Source organism: Tachypleus tridentatus, chromosome 13 (genome assembly GCF_004210375.1).
Source record: "Tachypleus tridentatus isolate NWPU-2018 chromosome 13, ASM421037v1, whole genome shotgun sequence".
Lineage (NCBI taxonomy): Eukaryota > Metazoa > Arthropoda > Merostomata > Xiphosura > Limulidae > Tachypleus > Tachypleus tridentatus.
The window spans coordinates 224,562,644-224,581,102 of record NC_134837.1 but is presented as its reverse complement, the minus strand read 5'-3'; the positions used below and the strand labels follow the sequence as shown (position 1 = coordinate 224,581,102).

At 30.2% G+C, this 18,459-nt stretch overlaps 1 protein-coding gene across 1 annotated transcript in view; it reads right to left on the bottom strand.

Annotated features, from left to right (window-relative positions):
* Window positions 1-265: 265 nt before the first annotated feature.
* LOC143240911 (glucose-6-phosphate isomerase-like) overlaps window positions 266-18,459 on the bottom strand; it is a 35,757-nt gene continuing 17,563 nt past the window's right edge. Inside the window, exons 9-11 of the mRNA XM_076484158.1 lie at window positions 16,258-16,334; window positions 7,252-7,381; window positions 266-348 (exon numbers count right to left, since the gene is read on the bottom strand). Coding sequence (XP_076340273.1) covers window positions 7,313-7,381; window positions 16,258-16,334 — 146 coding nt within the window. The 3' untranslated portion in view covers window positions 266-348; window positions 7,252-7,312. The remainder of the gene's footprint in view (window positions 349-7,251; window positions 7,382-16,257; window positions 16,335-18,459) is intronic.

The following is an 18,459-nucleotide window of genomic DNA, read 5'->3' as shown; positions in this document are numbered from 1 at the left end:
ACACTTAAAGAATTATAACCCAATTAGTCAATGAGCTTGAATAATGAGAAAAGGGCCTTTTGAAAAGCAATGTAAAATATATATGCATGTAGTTGAAATACTAAATTCGTGTTGGACCTAAAAACTTGTCATTTCATAAAATCTCATTTGGTGAAAGAGTGATATTGTCAACAAAGAATGAATGAGTCAATAACAACTTACTAAACAATATCTTCTAATAGTTAAATAGGTAAAGAAAAAATTAAACTTTAAATAAACATTTCATTTCTTACCAATAAGAGCACCAAGATTAAATGGAGTTAGGCTTGGAATCACAATTGAGTTAGTGGGCTTGTTTCCTTCAAAAACCTAAGAAAAATTCAGAAAGTCAAAAATTTGCAGATGAGAGAAATACAATGTTTTTAGGAAAAACATTTTTCTATGGCTTTGGCAATTATCAAACAGCAGAAATCAACAAAATACATGTTACATTGGGAAGAGTGAACATTCACCAACTCAACATGTGTAGAATTAAACAGCACTACTTTTTTATAAAAGTATAATTCTAAAATAATTTCTAGATGTGTAAAATTAAATTAACAATACCATTACTACTTACATGTAATATACTTCTAACAGAATATCTAGATGTATAAAATTAAATTCAGCAGCACTAATACTAGGAACCATACAATTAATAAAGCAAGTCTTCAAAGGTAAGCAAATACTCACATTTATCAATTATATGCACACTTCATGTGTCCTGTTGTGAAAGTGCATGGCTATTTACATGCACTATGCACCTACTACACACATTAAGAAATGAGGTTACTAAAAACATGAAGAATCAGGAGAGAAATAAACCATAAATCTGTGGTTTACTTCTCTCCTGCTTTCACTGACATAAGTATTCATATGAATTGCATGAAATTTTGTAGATGTTTCCACTGTTTTTATTTTCTGTGGGGTAACCATCAATAACCATGTGCTAAATTTCAGTACCTAGTTTTTATATGATTATTGATGTTGTGTTTCTTCACAAGTCATTTTCGTAACTGAATTGGAAGTTTTATGATGTGTTCGATATAATTAATTGTAATGTTAATAAAGCTGAAGTTATTTCATCTTTTTCACTTTCTACTGGAGTATTGATTATCGTTTTAACAACTTCTAGAAAGACGTTTCCTTGAATAAAGATTTCAGAAAGTATTTGTTGCTCATTGTCTACACTGTTTACAGAGCCTAAACTCAGTGCTGTTTTCCAAATACTCTTCAAATTTTTAGTTTCTGTTGTACAGAGACCAATTAACTTTATGGAAACATGTGACCAGTCTTCTTATGGGCATGGATGAAAGGCTGTGTCATTGCAATCACAGACTTATTTTTATAATATAATATAATAAATATAATATAATATATAATATAATATAATACATGTCATTAAGTTTGATATCAAAATGTTGATTATAATTCAAATTTCAGTATTATACAGTAGGTACTTTCTTAAATTAAAGATAAATATAAAAACAAATCTTAAATATCAATTACCATGTGTCACATGGTATATTCAATGCATCATTGGTTCAAATGAGATATTTGCTGCATCCAAATACAAAGTTGATAGTTTCTTACAAATTATAAACTCAAATTACCAATCCTGAAAGGTGAGAATACAAGATAAGAAATTCTTATCTCTTCATTTTCTGAGATATTAACTTTATTTAATGAATCAACCAAGGTACCTCTCCCAACCTTTCATTTTTGAAAATACTTGTTTACATACAACTAATTCACCCAATGATATGCACGTAAAACCAACTGAAAGTTCAGAATGTCATCCTTTTGGTTTCTCAGGATCTCCAAAGTACTTTCATGGCAAGCTCTTTATTTTTGTGCTAAAATTCATGTGATAACGCAAAATGTTACTGAGCTAGAAAAAATCATATTTTTGAGACCTAAATACAGCTTATTTACTAAGCCTGACAAATTACAGTGGAATTATATGGTATTCACATAGTAATTCATGATTTTTTGTTATTTCAAAATGCATATATAAAACAAAAAATTATTTTATTTTACATCTTCCACCTGCAAATTTGATAAGGCTTAGGAAATTATGGCAAGCAGTAAACATGTACAAAGTTTGTAGCTCTAGAAGATAACTGTTCTCCATACGTTTTTATTTGCTGTTCTATGTTTCAAGAAAAATAATTGAAATTTAAGTTATTATTAGTGAATAGTAATAATGTATATACATATACAAGGTATTACAACTGAAACAGCCAGACAGGTCACTTTGTAAATGCCAGTTTTATATTTTTGGATATGGGTGTCATAAGTTATTCAATTTCTGTAATGTTAGGCAAACACTGTTGAAAGGTCAATATAATAAAAATAATAAATATACATGTATAATGTTGATAATTAACCCTTAAACAGCAGCCATCATTAACTGATGCTGTTACCTATAACATTGCTGTTGTTTAAGGGTTAAATTATAATTTTAGTCATTTTTCTTTATGTTTTTTTAGTGGTTACAAAGTCAGTCAAACCCATACAGGCATACAACAGTAAAAATAACATATTACATAGAAAGTTCCCTCCCCTCCCCCCCAAAAACATGTTTGATAATTACCTTAAGGTCATTAGAAGGTTCCAGACACTTTGTATGCAAAATTTGACAACTTTGATGCATAAAGGTATTTTTAATCTTAAAATCAAAATTACTTTGCGTTGGATAATTAACATTCAAAAATAAAAAATGCTGCAGTAAATAATTAACTGAAAAATGTTGAAACTTAATTTAAAATTCTTATACTTTGTGTACAAATTCCTTGTAATGGTTACTAATAATATTCAAAATTTTGTGAAGACACTTATAAATTTCAAAAAGTTGCAATATAACTGTTTTATAGCTTCTTTGGGAATACAAGTTGGGTGGAATCTACCCAGTGGTATTAGGAGGGTTAAGGTACTCTTCCAAGTTTCTTACTTTTCTATGAAAAATCCTGTTGTTATTTTTTTATTATGATGGAAATTTTAAAACTAACAAAGAAATATCCTTTGTTTTCAATTCTGAAACAACTTGATGAAATCTGAGATTTTTTGTTTTAAAAGCTAAAACCACAGAAAATGTTGATATATTTCTACAAGGGGCTTAGAGATTGCTGTGTTTAAAGTTTTCTATTCAAGCTGAATTAAATTTTTTCAGCAATACTTGGAGATGTTAAAAAAAAAGCAAAGATCCTTTAAAACAGTCCTTAAGTCTGGGGTTAATTCTTCTCCTGGTTTTACAGTTATCTAAGTAAATGCTAAAGAGATATCCCCCCTTTCCAAATTTGAATTAATATTTTGTCAGTTTCATTCTAATAAAAAGCCAATTTAGTGCCACATCAAAATACAGTAGTGTACTACTCAAACAAACTAACTTGGAGGAGACACTGTATGTTATTAACAGGAGCAACAGTTTTAGCAATTTTCCACTTTTTTGTAGCTCAGACTGAAAATTCAAACTATCACATATTTTCAGTGGATACACTGTTTTGGACTTTTACTTTAGATACCAAATGTAAAGACAATCCCACTGAGAAATGTATGAGATACATTAACTTTGATTTTTTAACCCCTTTCAACAAAAGTATAAGAATTTTATTTGATGTAAAAACATCTTTCAGTGTACAAAATTTGAAAAAAGATCCATGAAAGATCTTTCAGCCCACAATCAGGTGTCAAATTTGGTCTAAATGTAAGTAAGATGTGCAAAGTTTTTCACCAAAATCTGCTCAATTCTAATTGAAAGTTTTGTTCACACCAAGCAAAAAGTCACATGAGCTATCAGTTTGAAATTTTTACTACAGCTTCACCTATGATAAAGGTGAACAGTTATTAGGCTTTTGTCATTCAGCACAAAGATGGTTGATCTAGAACAAAAAAACTATAGAGTGAAAGCATATCCAGATATATAAATATTGGTTAGACCAAACAAACTTGGTTAGCAGTTTGTTGCTGAAGTTCTCAAAAAAATCATACAGATAAACAGTTATTATTCATTGCAAACTTTAAAGCACAAATCTGTTAAATCTTATGAAAATTCATCTATTAAAGAGTGTTTAGCTTTAAGTGATATTAGTTTAAGTAATTAGCATAAGTAATGATGCTTGATAGGACTGTACCAAGTGTATTCAGTCGATAACAAGAAACTGCATTTTAGTTTCCATGGCATCACTATGAACAAACTTAATAACACTGTTTTAGACAGGAAAAACTACCCCCCAATATATTTTAATGGCTCTACACTTCTCAAATTAACATCAAAAATGGATATGTATATCATTAGTCAGTTTGTGCTTGTATAAGTATTGTACAATGGTGGTTTCTTGTAAATATATTAAGTTACATTTAACATTATAATAGGGTTGTGTTCCTAATGTTAATGTTGATTACTATCAAGTGTCACTTTCTTACATACTATGGTTTGTTTGTATGTTTTGAGAAAAAATTATATATTATCAAAAACACCACTGGTGTGAAAAAAAAAAGTCAGACCAAAAAGAATATTCAGTGTGCAACTTAAGGGAAGGAAATCAAAACTGGTGGCCAAGCTTGTAGCTACACTTATAGCATTGATAAACATTTTACAGTAAATATTCATTCATCAGTTGTCCAGGTCAAGTTTTTGTTCAACATGGGGCACAATGGTGGTTAAAATAAAAGTGGCCACACTCAATCTTTTTTGGCCGCATCTAAGTTTTTTTTTATTGGAAAGGAACTCATCCTCTCTATCATGAGTCTGCATTTTATTATGGACTTTAAATGCTCTTTGAACATAACTTTTACCTGATGATGACCCAATACAAATAAGCCAAGATATTAACAATAAAATCAGAACTTACCTACTGTAAAATGAGTAATTTTATATTAATTCCTTCAACACAGGGTCAGTCTATGCTACTGACCATGACCTCTTTGTACTCGTTTAAAGTCTTTGTAGGTTCAATACTTCTAACTTTCAATATTGTGTGTATATCTTCACAAAATTTGGTAGTATTTCACTAATATCATAAGTCTTTAACATTCAAAAAATTATATTTTTTAGTAAAGTATTTCTAATAAAATAAAATAAAGATTTGTCTGTAAATATATTGAGTATTTGTTCTGAATAGACTATGTACAAAATAATTTTCATGTTAAAATTAAAAATACTTTTCCTTTTCTCAAAAATTTGAACTTCTTTGTAATCCCCCAAGATCTCCTAAAAACATTTCAAGCATTTTTTTCTAGTAAAACTTGATAGTTTACATGTTATTTTCTCTAACGTAACTCAAAACAGCTATGGTAAGTCTGACTGACCTCCTAACCATAAAAACACAAAATAAATCTAAATATCTTTTTTTCTTTCTAGAATGACTTCATATTTTAGGATAAACAAAAGTAATTTTATATTAACTGTCTCTAAGTTTATAAAAGTATACATCTATTTTTATTTAAATTTTATTACCCTTTGAACCATCACTAACTACTGTCCACATGCTTATAGGTAGTAAATCATTTGAGGAATGTGCAGCTCATGTTATACTATTGAATTACATTACCCACAAGCTACCACAACTAGCACAAGCACCTCTCATGCATGCCTTGTGAAACATTTTAATTTTATTATAATTAGTTATTTTACTTAATCTTTAGTTAGGTTACATATAGGTTGCTTTTATAATTATATATAAAGAATACAGATGAAAAAAAAATAAATACTTCTCATTTTTTTCTTGCTTTTGGTTGTCAAAGAGAGTCAACCCTAATTTTTTTGTACTACTCATAGTATTGCAATTAATTTTTATTTAATCAAATAATGCTCTAAACAATATAGAATAATGATATACAAAAAAGTAGACAAATTATCTTAACTCTCAAATATTTTCTCACTTTCTAACTCTGTGAAAACAGTCGTTACAAATTCATCCAAGCTAGTTATTAACTTTTTCATGGGAATGCTGTTTGTGCTAGGAGTGAAATTGACATTTAACTATTCAGAACATAATGTTATACAGCATGTTATTTGAGAAATGAAAGCCTCGACTCTCTACTGGTTATAAGTAACATATAATTAAACGTAATAGTAAACTATTAACAAATTATGAAAGAGAGGATGTGATAAGATTGGTGTGGCAGAATGAGTCTGATTTTCAATTCAATAGCTCTGTATTTTTAATCTATGAGTTGCATTTCCCAAAGAGAAGATTTCATGAATCTGAGATTAACACACCGGTACACCACGATATCAATAAAACCAGGGTATATGGGAGCAATGTGGTTACTTTCAAGAACTTTTTCAGGACCTCCTGATAAAATACAAACACTTCCAGTACTGATACTTTAGTAATAAAATTCCATGACTTGTGTAAACCTTGCTAGTCACCATTTCAGGTGCAGATTATCTCTTAATTATACCAGCAATTTTCAATGCAATTTATTTGATTTACTTTTATCTAAATACAGTTCTTCCTTTTTTTCTATTTTAATTACAAACAACAACAACAACAATCTTCTACTTCTGAACAAATAGCTGTTTTCTCAACCATCCTTTGTTTTTTTTACCTTCACACTGAGTCTTGTCGTTTAACCGATGACACCTTACTTCCATGTGCTAAGAATCATTCTTTTGGTCATCAGGTAACTATGCTCTGCCATTTTGAACCTTCAAATTCCACACTCTTTTACTGATAAACAGGTTCAGATCTTAAGGTTTACAAACAAATAAGGTGCTTAATAGAATATTGCTTGTCCACAAGAGTCACATTTACTTCAACAATATATTTAATTGGGATTTGACCATCTAACTGTGAGACCTTTCATGGGTACATTCAGAGCAGATTTTATCCTTATGCAGAAATTACCCATGTCATACTTCCAGGATAATGATGAAATACACTGAACAAGAAACCATGTAAGTCTTGGTGACCATACTTACTAAACCACCATGAACATCCGTGTCAGAGAATCATCACAAGAAATTAATGGTAAAAAAATTTGCATTACATACTTTGGCTGCTCACTAATGCAAAATGTGCATCATATTTGTTTTTGCCAAGTTTATTGTTTCAGACTAGTTGATAAAGTTACAATAATTTTACTTTAATAATGAAGTATGAAACTTAACTTTCTTAAAATACAACCTCATAGTAACCTACAGCCTCAAATAATGTTCAGTATTAAGCAACCAGACTTTTAATGAAAATTAATTAAAAATACAGATATTAATAACTGATACTGTACTTTGTGTGGAAGAATCTTCTGAAGTTGTTCTCCATGTAGTCCAGCCTTGGTAAGTTCAATCTCAGCTTCTTCCTTGGTCTTTCCCCCTCATTAGAGCTTCTGTTTGTGCCAAAAAGTTAGCTAGAAGAATCTGACAAACAATAAAAATTATAAACAAATTTTTCCACTGAACAATAAAAACAAACAAATACTTTTAAAATTAAAACAACTCATAGATTAATATATTTAAATAATTCTGAGACTAACTGAATGTGTGGCAAATAAAAATTTCCAGCAAAACACTGCCTATTATCTCAGAAAACTAACTTATTTTTGTTGAGAGTACAAAAATTATGCAGCAATAAGCAAGAAAAATAAACACTAATTATGATTTTTTAAAAACTTAATATTAATTATTATGGCTAAGTAGGTTTAAGTTTGAACTATTGTCATTAATGATAAAATAGTTGTAGAGTTCCCAACTTAAAAAATAGGAAAGATGAACAATTTGGCAATTTGATCACTTTATGGATTGTTATACTAGCAATGGTTTTTTGTCTTGTTTTGGGGCTGGTTTGGTATAGGAACAAATGAAAGCAAGAGACAATCATCTTTAAAAGTAAAACCCTGTCACTTTTGACAGCTTAGCATACATATTTGAGTTGTGTGTATTGAGTACCTTTGGCCATCCCTATATATAGCCTATTAAACTCTACAATACATTCAAAAATCAAATATATTTATTCGTATAATTGAGTTTATGATAACAGCTCCAATTTAATACAAATATAGGACTTATGACATTAATGCTAAATTTTGATTTTTTTATCATTAGTACTTGCAGATTTTTTTTTCTTTTTTGGGTTTTTCTCTATACTCAATATTTAAACATTTTTAGTTTATTTTAGGTTTTTTCAATCATGTTCCATTCAACTAAGTTTTTCATGTTCTTTGAATCTGGTTATTTTCATATCTATTTTTCCTATACAGAAACTTCATAGTCTAAACATTCTATTTGATGCACTGTACCATTGCTATATTTTTATTAATATACAACTTTGGGAAGAAAACTTTTAATATTACTTCCTGATTTAGTTATGATTCTAGTTTTTACATTTACTTAATTTGTATCATAAGTTGACTAATTTGTAACTAACAACACTTATAAGTGGTACTGATCTATAAATACATTTATTTTCTTTTTCTTCTTAGTGTTATTACCCGAGATGGTCAGGGAATTCTGCAAAGATGTTACTTTTATTTATTTGATCTACAATGAAAATATAGAATTGGAAGCACTCATTCACAGATATAAGAGAATGTGATTATTGAATGTAAGGAAAGAAAGTATAATTTGATATTGTCAGGGGTGCTGTCATGAGTTAATTGTGTTTTGTCTATGGCAAAGCTACTAATCTACTGATCCTAATTTTGAATTGCTGACAAGAATGAAGGAAACTGGTTGGGAGTACCCACTATAACTCAAGGCTAATTGTTCAGTGAATAGTTGGAATGGCCATCACATTACAGTACCTACACAGCAGAACAGATAAGCATGTTTGGCACTGAATGTCAATCCTGTGGCCAGAACAGTTGAGCACTTTAACCACCAGGCCATGCAGGTCTATGAAGTTAAATACATACGTGAAGACTGTAGTATGGAATAGTTTGGATGGATGGATCTTATGAATCAGTTAGTTTAGGAAAAGAAGCACCTTGAAATGAATAGGACATAACATTTTTGTTATACAGATAGCTTAAAATAAATATTAAGCAGTGATGAAGATTTGATGTTAATATGAGCTACAGTGATCAAACAGTAGGTTAGAAAAGCTGTTGGGTGGAAGTATGTGGACAATAAGTGAGAAACAAATGCACAATTGCAATAAATATTATGACATTTCCACAGCACGTTTTGCCTCCTTCAAGAAAAAAATAATGTGCTTTGTCTGAGCACACAAAAAAATTTTCTAAAAACTGGGAGACTATATTCACAATGGTTCTTCTCTTTGTAACTGACTGATTAGAAACAAATAACAAGCACCTCTGCTTCATGCAACAGAAATAAAAAACATTTATATTCCAGGTAAAGTAGAATACAATCTCAATTATTCTTTCAAACAGTCAATGTATCTTGTTACCAGACTAACTATAGAAAGTAATGCCTAAGGCTAAATGTAGCACATCAATTTGTTCCAAATCATAACTCAGAAGAATTTGAAAATTTCATTAATGTGAAATATATACTATGAGAGAAAGTTACATACATAGTACTTGCACATAAAACAGCCTGATAGCCTACTTGATCATACAGAATATACTGGAAACTTCTGAATGAGGTCACAAATGTTTCTCATAAGGAGATAAATTTTCATGGGAAACTAATCTTAATCATGCTTATTGACAGTTTTTTGGGGTCTAACAAGTAGGGCGAGTTGTTTTCGAAACATTTTCTTCACAGTATAGTTAAAGGAACAACTAGAGAATGTTGTGCTCAACTTATTGTTAATGTCTATTTAGAACCTAATTACTGGTAATTAGATGGTTGGTTTGGTGTTTTATGGCACAAGGCAACTAAGCTATCTGTGCAAAACATCCAGTAAAAAGTTTAAATTAAAGTAAAACAAAAAAAAAGTTTAATTTTTGAATTACAAACCTAAATAGCATTAAATCCAATTTTTATATTTAGTTTACAGCAATAGGAGAAAAACTACAGTAATACAAGATATAAAGAACTTTCTGTAGCATAACTGTAATTATCATAACTCACCAGAATGACTAATGGGTAAGTTCAAAAATCAGCAATAGTAACCTGAAGTTGGCCTTTCCAGTCCTGGTTTCAAGTTATTTGACATTACAGCAGTTTTCAGAAAGTAAAGTAATATAAGTTGTAAAGGACTTTCTGCAGCACAATTGTAATTATCATTACTCGCCAAGTTGACTAATGAGTAGTCCAAACATCAGCATCAGACACCTGAAGTTGGCCTTTCCAGTTATTTGACATTACAGCTATTTTATAATTTCATATTGAACCAGATGTACTTTAATTCTCAAAAGGGAATCGCATTAATAAAGGTCTAATGTATGAATCAAAAAAACTTAAATAGCATTAAAATGATTAATGGATTTTAAAAAATATTAAAAACATTTGTAAAGTGGACAGTGTCACCATCACCAATGACACTGTCTAATGTTATGGATAAACCATGGGACAAAACACGTTTAAAATAGTGTCACTGTTGAGTCATAATGACAGCAAGACAGTAAAATGTAGCTTTTTGTGACCCGAGTGTCACATAGACAACACACTGGTGCATCAGCCCCAGATAAAAGAAAACAACAGTTAAAAAATTGTGACCAATGAGTAGTCTAATTAGAACAACTTCCTCTCTTTGATCCTTATGGAAGCAAGGTGGCCAAAGTCTAATAGAGGGTTTTATTTGGAAAAATCTTTTTTTCACAATGTTCACCCCAAGACAGCTGCCAACTAACACTGAGCTGAGCCTTGAATGCAGGACCATAGTCCATGTATGGAACAGGCACAGCAGTGATAGTGCCAGAGCAGAAAAATTTAGCTGCAGTGTTGGCGAGCTTGTTCCCGCAAATACCAAAGAGACCTGGTATCTAGAAAAACTGGATAGAAGTAGATGTTAAAGAGAAACAGGCAAGTCAGTTTTGAATATCAGTGAGAACTAACATGACATGATTCCAGGGCCAGTAGAGAACTAAGCAAGTCAGTATAAATAGTTCAATTTGAGTACTGCTTAGCTACTATGTGATCCAGGACAAGAGAACACAGAAACTGTAGAGGAGATTCTGTGCACAACCACTGAACCACAACAAACCACGGCAGAGCCCACAGAGTCACCTGATTTCACACCATCTGTATAAATAGGAATGGAAGGATGTTTCAAAAGACGTTCAGCAAATAACAGATAATACTTAAAATTGAAAGTATCTGCTTTTCTCAAATGACTTAAAAGAAAGGTCATATTTGGGGATTGTAATAAGCCATGGTGGGATGGGATCACCAATGGATACAGCAATGTTGTCCATGGAGTGACCCAAATCATCCAACTGCACCTGGATTAAAAGGCCAAAAGGTAGAATGGCAAATCATCTGTTCTGAAAAGGCATGACCCAAGGAAGGAAAACACAACCCCAAGTGGAATGTTTTGGTAAGGATCGAAGTTTTGAAGCATACAGTAAAGACACTTGCAAATGGCAGAGGTGTATAGGACATTCAAGAGACTGTGTATAAGCTCTGGACTGGAGAAGTGCAGAAACATTTCTCCATAAGATATGGAACCAATGTGTTGACTGCTCCAAATGCAAAGTAATTCTCATGCTAAGATTAAAAGTACTATTCTTCATCTGAAACTTTTCAAATTTATGTGATTTATAAAAACTTCCTGGATAAATTTCAAATGTTTTCTTTCAGTAAAACTTTATATATGATATTTTCTCTACACTATCATCAAACTAATTTGGTCAAATGACCTTGTTACCAGTATAAAAAAAATATGAATATAATCTAAATTATCCTTTTCTCTCTTTCCACAATGACTGCAAATTGTAATAGAAAACTACATTTTTCATCCTAAACAGAATAAAGCCCATAACAGTATACATCTTTTTACACATACATTTTATTGTTTTAAAACCCTTTGAACTGTGTCTAACTAATAATCCTGCCATATGAATTGCAACTTACTCTGCAAACATGTAGCCAACATTAATCTGCTGAATTATGTAATGCACAAGGTACAACTGAGAATGCCTCTTGAAAAATGTTTATTATTTTTCTTTACCTTATTCAACCTAATATGTTTCTCATTTTTCACATTTTAGTTACCATTATTATAATAAAGAATACACATGAAGAATACACAAGAAATGCAGTACACATACGAGTCTTATTTTGTGCTGTCAATGAAGCTTAACACATACTATAAAAATCGTGCATTGCCTGAGTAATATTATAATGAGTAACTTAGGTTAAATTCCATACTTCTCAAATGGGTAGTACAGAAATTAAAGATGGAACCTCCTAGAGAGCATGTGTCACAATTTTCAAATTAAAGCACTTCAAGAAATTTTTAAACATTTCCTTATAAAATTAAAAACTTAGGATTTAATAATATTAAAAACTGATTTATTAACTATTTTGATACCACACTTACTCATATCATGATAAAATCTGAATGCAATTAAAAGTCATAACATGCACTTTAACCTGCCTTTGGCAAGAGGGTCGAACAACTTTATCATCAATATGTGCCAATAAACTTGGCATCAAAACTTAGTTTGTAAATACTATTATTTTTTTTTTATATTACCTTAGTTTTAATTTCTTATTTTAAAAATTCTCAATCAACAGTTCTCTGTCATACAGCTTTTCAGTGTTCAACTAATTAGATACATAAATTTTACATACTAGTTGCAACACATCAATCTCTTCAGTATTTCTAGTTATACTATGTGTTAGATATACACAACTATTTTAAGTTAATGCGAGTGTTATGATTTATAGTTATAGAACACAAATGGGAAATTTAGTCATTTTTAGAAGTGATAGTTTATCACAGGTTTGTTTATGTAACTCTCTTCAAATTATACATTGTGTAGTAGTTCATTAGTTGGTGACTGTTGTATTATTCAGTCTTGTTACTAGAACCTTCAAAGTTTTCCTTGTAGTTTTCATTGAGTATTATTGAAGCATGATATCTCGTAGCGTGTAGAAGATTCTAGGCCTCGGTCAGGCTATAAATACATGAAATGTAGTTTGAGAGAGATAGACATATCTGGACTGAATGATTTATTTTTGCCATAAAAGCATATAGTGGCAATTTCAAAAGAGAAATAAGCATACCTTGTATTGCAATAACAGTGTAGAGAAAAATAATTTGCCTTGTTAATTGTGTTTTAAAGTAAGTGAACCAGACTGTGTGGATTTTGATGCAAACGAAACAATCATTTAAATCTAGCCCATATATAAAAACCTGACATGTATAATTTCATGGTTACAAGGTAAGTCAAACTGACCAAACCCATACACAGAAAGTTCATGCAATTGTAATATAGACATGCTATTTTTTTTTATTTTTTTTTCATTTTTGCAGCATTCTTGTCTACTTTAGACTTCATTTGTGATCCTTGCAAAAATTAATATTTTTAAGATAATATCAATTGATAAAACCACCAACTGCAAATCAGCAAATCTCAAAAGCAGAGTTATATTTAGTAACTATTCTTTCCATTCACATTCAAAAACAAATGCGTACTATAATATGAGACCACCTGATTTTGTTTGCTTGTTCGACAAAAACAGTATTCATCCAAGATGGCCCATAAAAAAAAAAAAAAGAAGATGATGTGGCACATCATTAGCCTCAGATAAAATCCAAATAAGCCTCTATTAATTCTCTTAACAAGGACTTAGTCAAATTCCCCAAACATGTGACCACTTTGTACTTTTTATAGTTTAGATACTACTTGTTTCTAATATAGTATGTGTATCTCACATTCTCAAAAAACATTACAATTCTTTCATTTAGAAAAATTACAATTGTTTATCTTAAGTAGCTTTAAACTCTTAACATTATACATTTATATATACTTAAAGTTTATTGTTTTCTTGCCCTTTCGACCATGTACAACTGCTATTCATGCCATAATAAACTGTAAATCACTTGAAGAACACTCTGCTCACATTAAACTATCAAATTACATAACCCATAAATTACTCTATGCTACTTACATGTGTGTTTCATGAAAATATTTTACTACATATTAGATACTTTTATCATAATAAATACACATGAAAAACAAGTAAAATACTTACCTAGTCCATTTTTTTTCTCTGTTGATTATCAATGACACTCAACCCTAACTTTTTTTATTTTATACTAATAGTAGCAGTGCACCAAATTTGTATTTAATTAAATAATGCACCAAAGAACACACAATATTAACAAAAAACATATCTCATAAATATTGCAGTTTTTCTGGCTTTCTAATTATGCAACAAGAATCATTAGAAATTCATTAAAGCTAGTCAATCTGTTTCCTGTGGGAATTAAGCTTGTACTGACAGAGAAATTGATGGTGCTTTGCACAGAAAATGTAAAATATGTCATTTCATAGATGAAAACTTGAGCTTTCTAATGTTTATAAATAATATTGTATTAAACGTAACAGAAAACTATTGATAACTTCCGAAAGAAAGAACATAACAGGTGGATGTGGCAAGAGAGGTTGTATTTTGTATTTGATGGCACTGTAACCTAACATGAATTAAAGGCTATGAAAATTATGTTTTACCTAAATGATAATAATAATAATAATAATAATAATAATAATAGAGTAATTTAGACTAAATTATGTAATTACTGGAGGAGTGGTAAATAAAATACAGAGGAGGAGATGTTCAAAGAAAAAATGTCATTTCCTTACACTTGAGAAAATTCGGAATTTTTCTTTTGATATTACCTTATAAAATTAAGAGCTCAAAAGTCATATACTACTAAAATATAAATTATTAGCTACAATTCTGTATTAGATGAATAAAATGTAATTTAATTAACTTTTGAATGCAACTCACTGAAAACTTTGTTACATGCACAGTGAAAGATACCAGTGTATATTCACAACATTTGGCAGACTTTTAGTATACAATTCTTTTGTACACAAAAAATCTTTTTTTTTTTTTTTATAATGAAACATTTTTACTAAAGTTTGTCCACGAATATATATACATATATAGTTTGTTTTTTTTCACTGTTCCAAGTGCAAAGTGATTTCCACATTTAAAATTAAAAATACTTTTCTTCATCCCAAAAACCTCAAATTTTACTTGTGTAATCTCTACAACTTCCTAAATAAATTTCAGATGTTTTTCAAGTAAAACTATATTTTGTTATTTTCTCTACCTTAACTCTACACAAGATTAGTCAATTTAACCAACTTAATAATCACCATAAAAAACAGAAACAAATTTAAATTACCCCTTTTCTCTTTTCAGAATGACTTTAAATTATACAGGGTGTTCAGAAAATCACTGTGCAGTTTTGTAATCATATTTTATTCAGTCTATTTCAAGCCAACAACTGATAGCGGTGTTCACAAAATAAGAAAGGTTGCAGGCCTTAATGATGTCAACAGAGGGTTAATTTCAACATTGTTTATAATTGTCATTCATATTTACCTCCTGTATTCTATACGGAAACATGTCTGTTAATAAATAAACAAGTGCAGAGTGACTTTCCGAACACCCTGTAATATGAATGTACTTTTATTTATCCTAAGTAAATTCAAACTTGTAATAGTATACATTTATTTATACTTCTATTTTATTGTTTTATCACCTTTTGAACTGTCTATTATTCACACCATTATAAATTGTAAATCACTTGGCTAATGTGCAGCTTACATTATACTATAAAATTATGTTACACACAAGCTACTCATGAGCATTCTTTGTGAAAAATGTTTTTTTATTATTATTTTTCTATTCAATAAATATACACAGGAAGACCAAGAAATGCTATATTTAATTATATACCACAAAAAGAATGTAATTAAATTTTGAATGTAACTCACTAAAACCTCATCACATGCATAAAAAAATGCCTTTGAAGAAAGAGTTAAGCAAATAGTTGAAGTAACATAGTGCTGAATATTCCCTGTCTCATTATGTTCATTGGTGAAATTAAGAACTGATGTTAATGAAAATTTGTGTGTAACCACAAGGTTAATAGAATCTATGGATAAAGGAGTACAAGTTTTAGAGTAGTAGAAACTTTTTTCTTGTTTCAAATATTGCTCTGGATTAAAGAACTAATACTTTAATGATGTCTAGTGGTCTGTCACCACACTTACTGGTCTTGATCACATATAATTTCACATATAACTTTGCATAATATTTATCTCACATAAAGTACAATATTTTTGTGTAAAATCTACACTCAGTGATCACTAAAAGTAAAGCTATTTTGATTAAATTAAAGAAAACCAGCTCGCACTAACTTCATGATGGATTCCATCACTGATACGATTCAGTGTCTTAACAGGAGCAATGAAATCACATGGAATCAGCCTGGTGCCTGAAAAGTAAAACAGAAAAAATATAAAAATGAATCTACATTAATTTTAGGATTGGTAGAGGATAAGAAATTACATCACATAATGGTAACTTATATTTTTTTGTAAATATAAAAACATTTTCATATGCAATTACTTATATTATCAAATAATATAAAATTCTCTATTTTCCCTTGATTCCTATCTTAACACTTTCTTAGGTTGTCCAGAAATAAATGTCAGAATTCCTCGTGATAACATTTAGAAGCTGAATATTGAGTAATTTATTGTTTGTTAGTTTACCCCAACATTTGTCATTTACAAGATGTCTTAATTGTCTGCTGTTTCAACTATTCAGAATACGTTTTGCAGCCCCCAAGGCAGCATGGACAAGACGGACTTTCATCTGATTTTCCTCTACAACTTCAAACTTAGACAGAAAGCCACTGAAACTACATGAAACATCAACCAGGCATTTGGCCATAGATCTGTTACTAAAGATACAGTTCAGCATTGGTTCCAAAGGTCTTGAAAACCATAAAGGTCATGGAAGGAAGCCATCCTTAGATGAAAACACATTAAGGGAAGCAGTTGATACAGACCCTCACACAACAGTATGTGAGCATGCAGAAAAGCTAGGCACAAGAAAATCAAGCATTGCCAACCACCCAAGGGTGGCTGGAAAGACGAAAAAGTTGGATATGCGAGTTCCACGACCTGACTGAAGATCAACAAAATCAGCATTATGAGACCTGTCAAGGATGATGGCTCCAAAAATTGAACAAATTGGGAATTGAAGTTCTGCTTCATCCATCTTATTCCCCAGATCTTTCCCCTACAGATTTTCATTTTTTCAAGCACTTTAAAAACTTTTTAAACAATAAATGCTTTCAAAACCAGACAGCTACAGAAGAAGCTTTCTGGGAGTTCACTGACCACAGAAACTCCGATTTCAACAGCAGGAGCATAAACAGCATTGTTACATGCTGGCAAAGGTGTGTTAAAGCAAACGGTGCTTACTTTGATTAAAGCATGTTTTACAACATTGGTTTATACTTTCCAAACTTTGCAGTTCAAAAACAGCATTTATTTCTGGACAAACTAATACAATCTCTGTAAATATCTATCACTATTCAAAATTTTAATGAATAAGAATTAATTTGTAATATCAAATTATAACACTGCTTTTTAAACTTTCATATGAAAATTGTAATACTACTACAATCTGAAAATGAATTTAAGATTAATTTTTTGTGTAATCTCATTGATAAAAAGGGAAAAATTAAAAGTTGACTATGTACTGAATTATTGTAATGAGTTTGAAATACCTACACAATAGTTTTACATATATACTAACATGACTAAAATAATTTTGTATTAAGATAATCCAGCAGAAACTAAATTAATTCTAATCACAATAAAAACTAATCGATTAGTATATAAATAGTTGTGTTTGTCTAAACTATTTTACTGGCCAATATATCAAGGTTAAGTTTGTATTCTACTGAAACTATCTCATTAATTAATTCACTGGTCACTAGTACTATATACATATACAATATAAATAACTGTACTGTGACTTTACATTACAGAATACTAGTATACTGAAACACAGCCAAGACAGTCACTTTGTAAAGACCAAAGGTCAGTTTTTTATAACTAAATACAGTAATACAAGTGAATGTGTGATATATCATTATAACTTCTGTATTGTTAACAAGGCACAGCTGGAAGGTCAATATAATAAAAATAATGTGTGTGTGTGTGTGTGTGTGTGTATTAGTTTGTTATAACCAAAAACAAGCCAAAACAAAAAGAAAAACACTGCATTAACTGAAAGGATTCCAAGGTACAAAATATAATGTGGTATATATAAAATATACCCAAGGTTTTGGAGGTGACTAAAGAAGTAGGACCCACTTTGTGGTGGAGGTACACCATCTGTCAGTCTTAACCTCAATTCATCAGTCTCACAAAAAGAAATAAAATAAAGTATATGAATAGCAATAGAAAGTAAAATAATAGATACACAAATAGAAATTAGGAGAGCAAAATGTGAGTGCTCAAGTTCACAACATCCCACATCTATGCCATCCTTCACTGCCTCCAGATAGTTGTGGGAAAGTGACTGCTCTCCAAAGTAAAGAA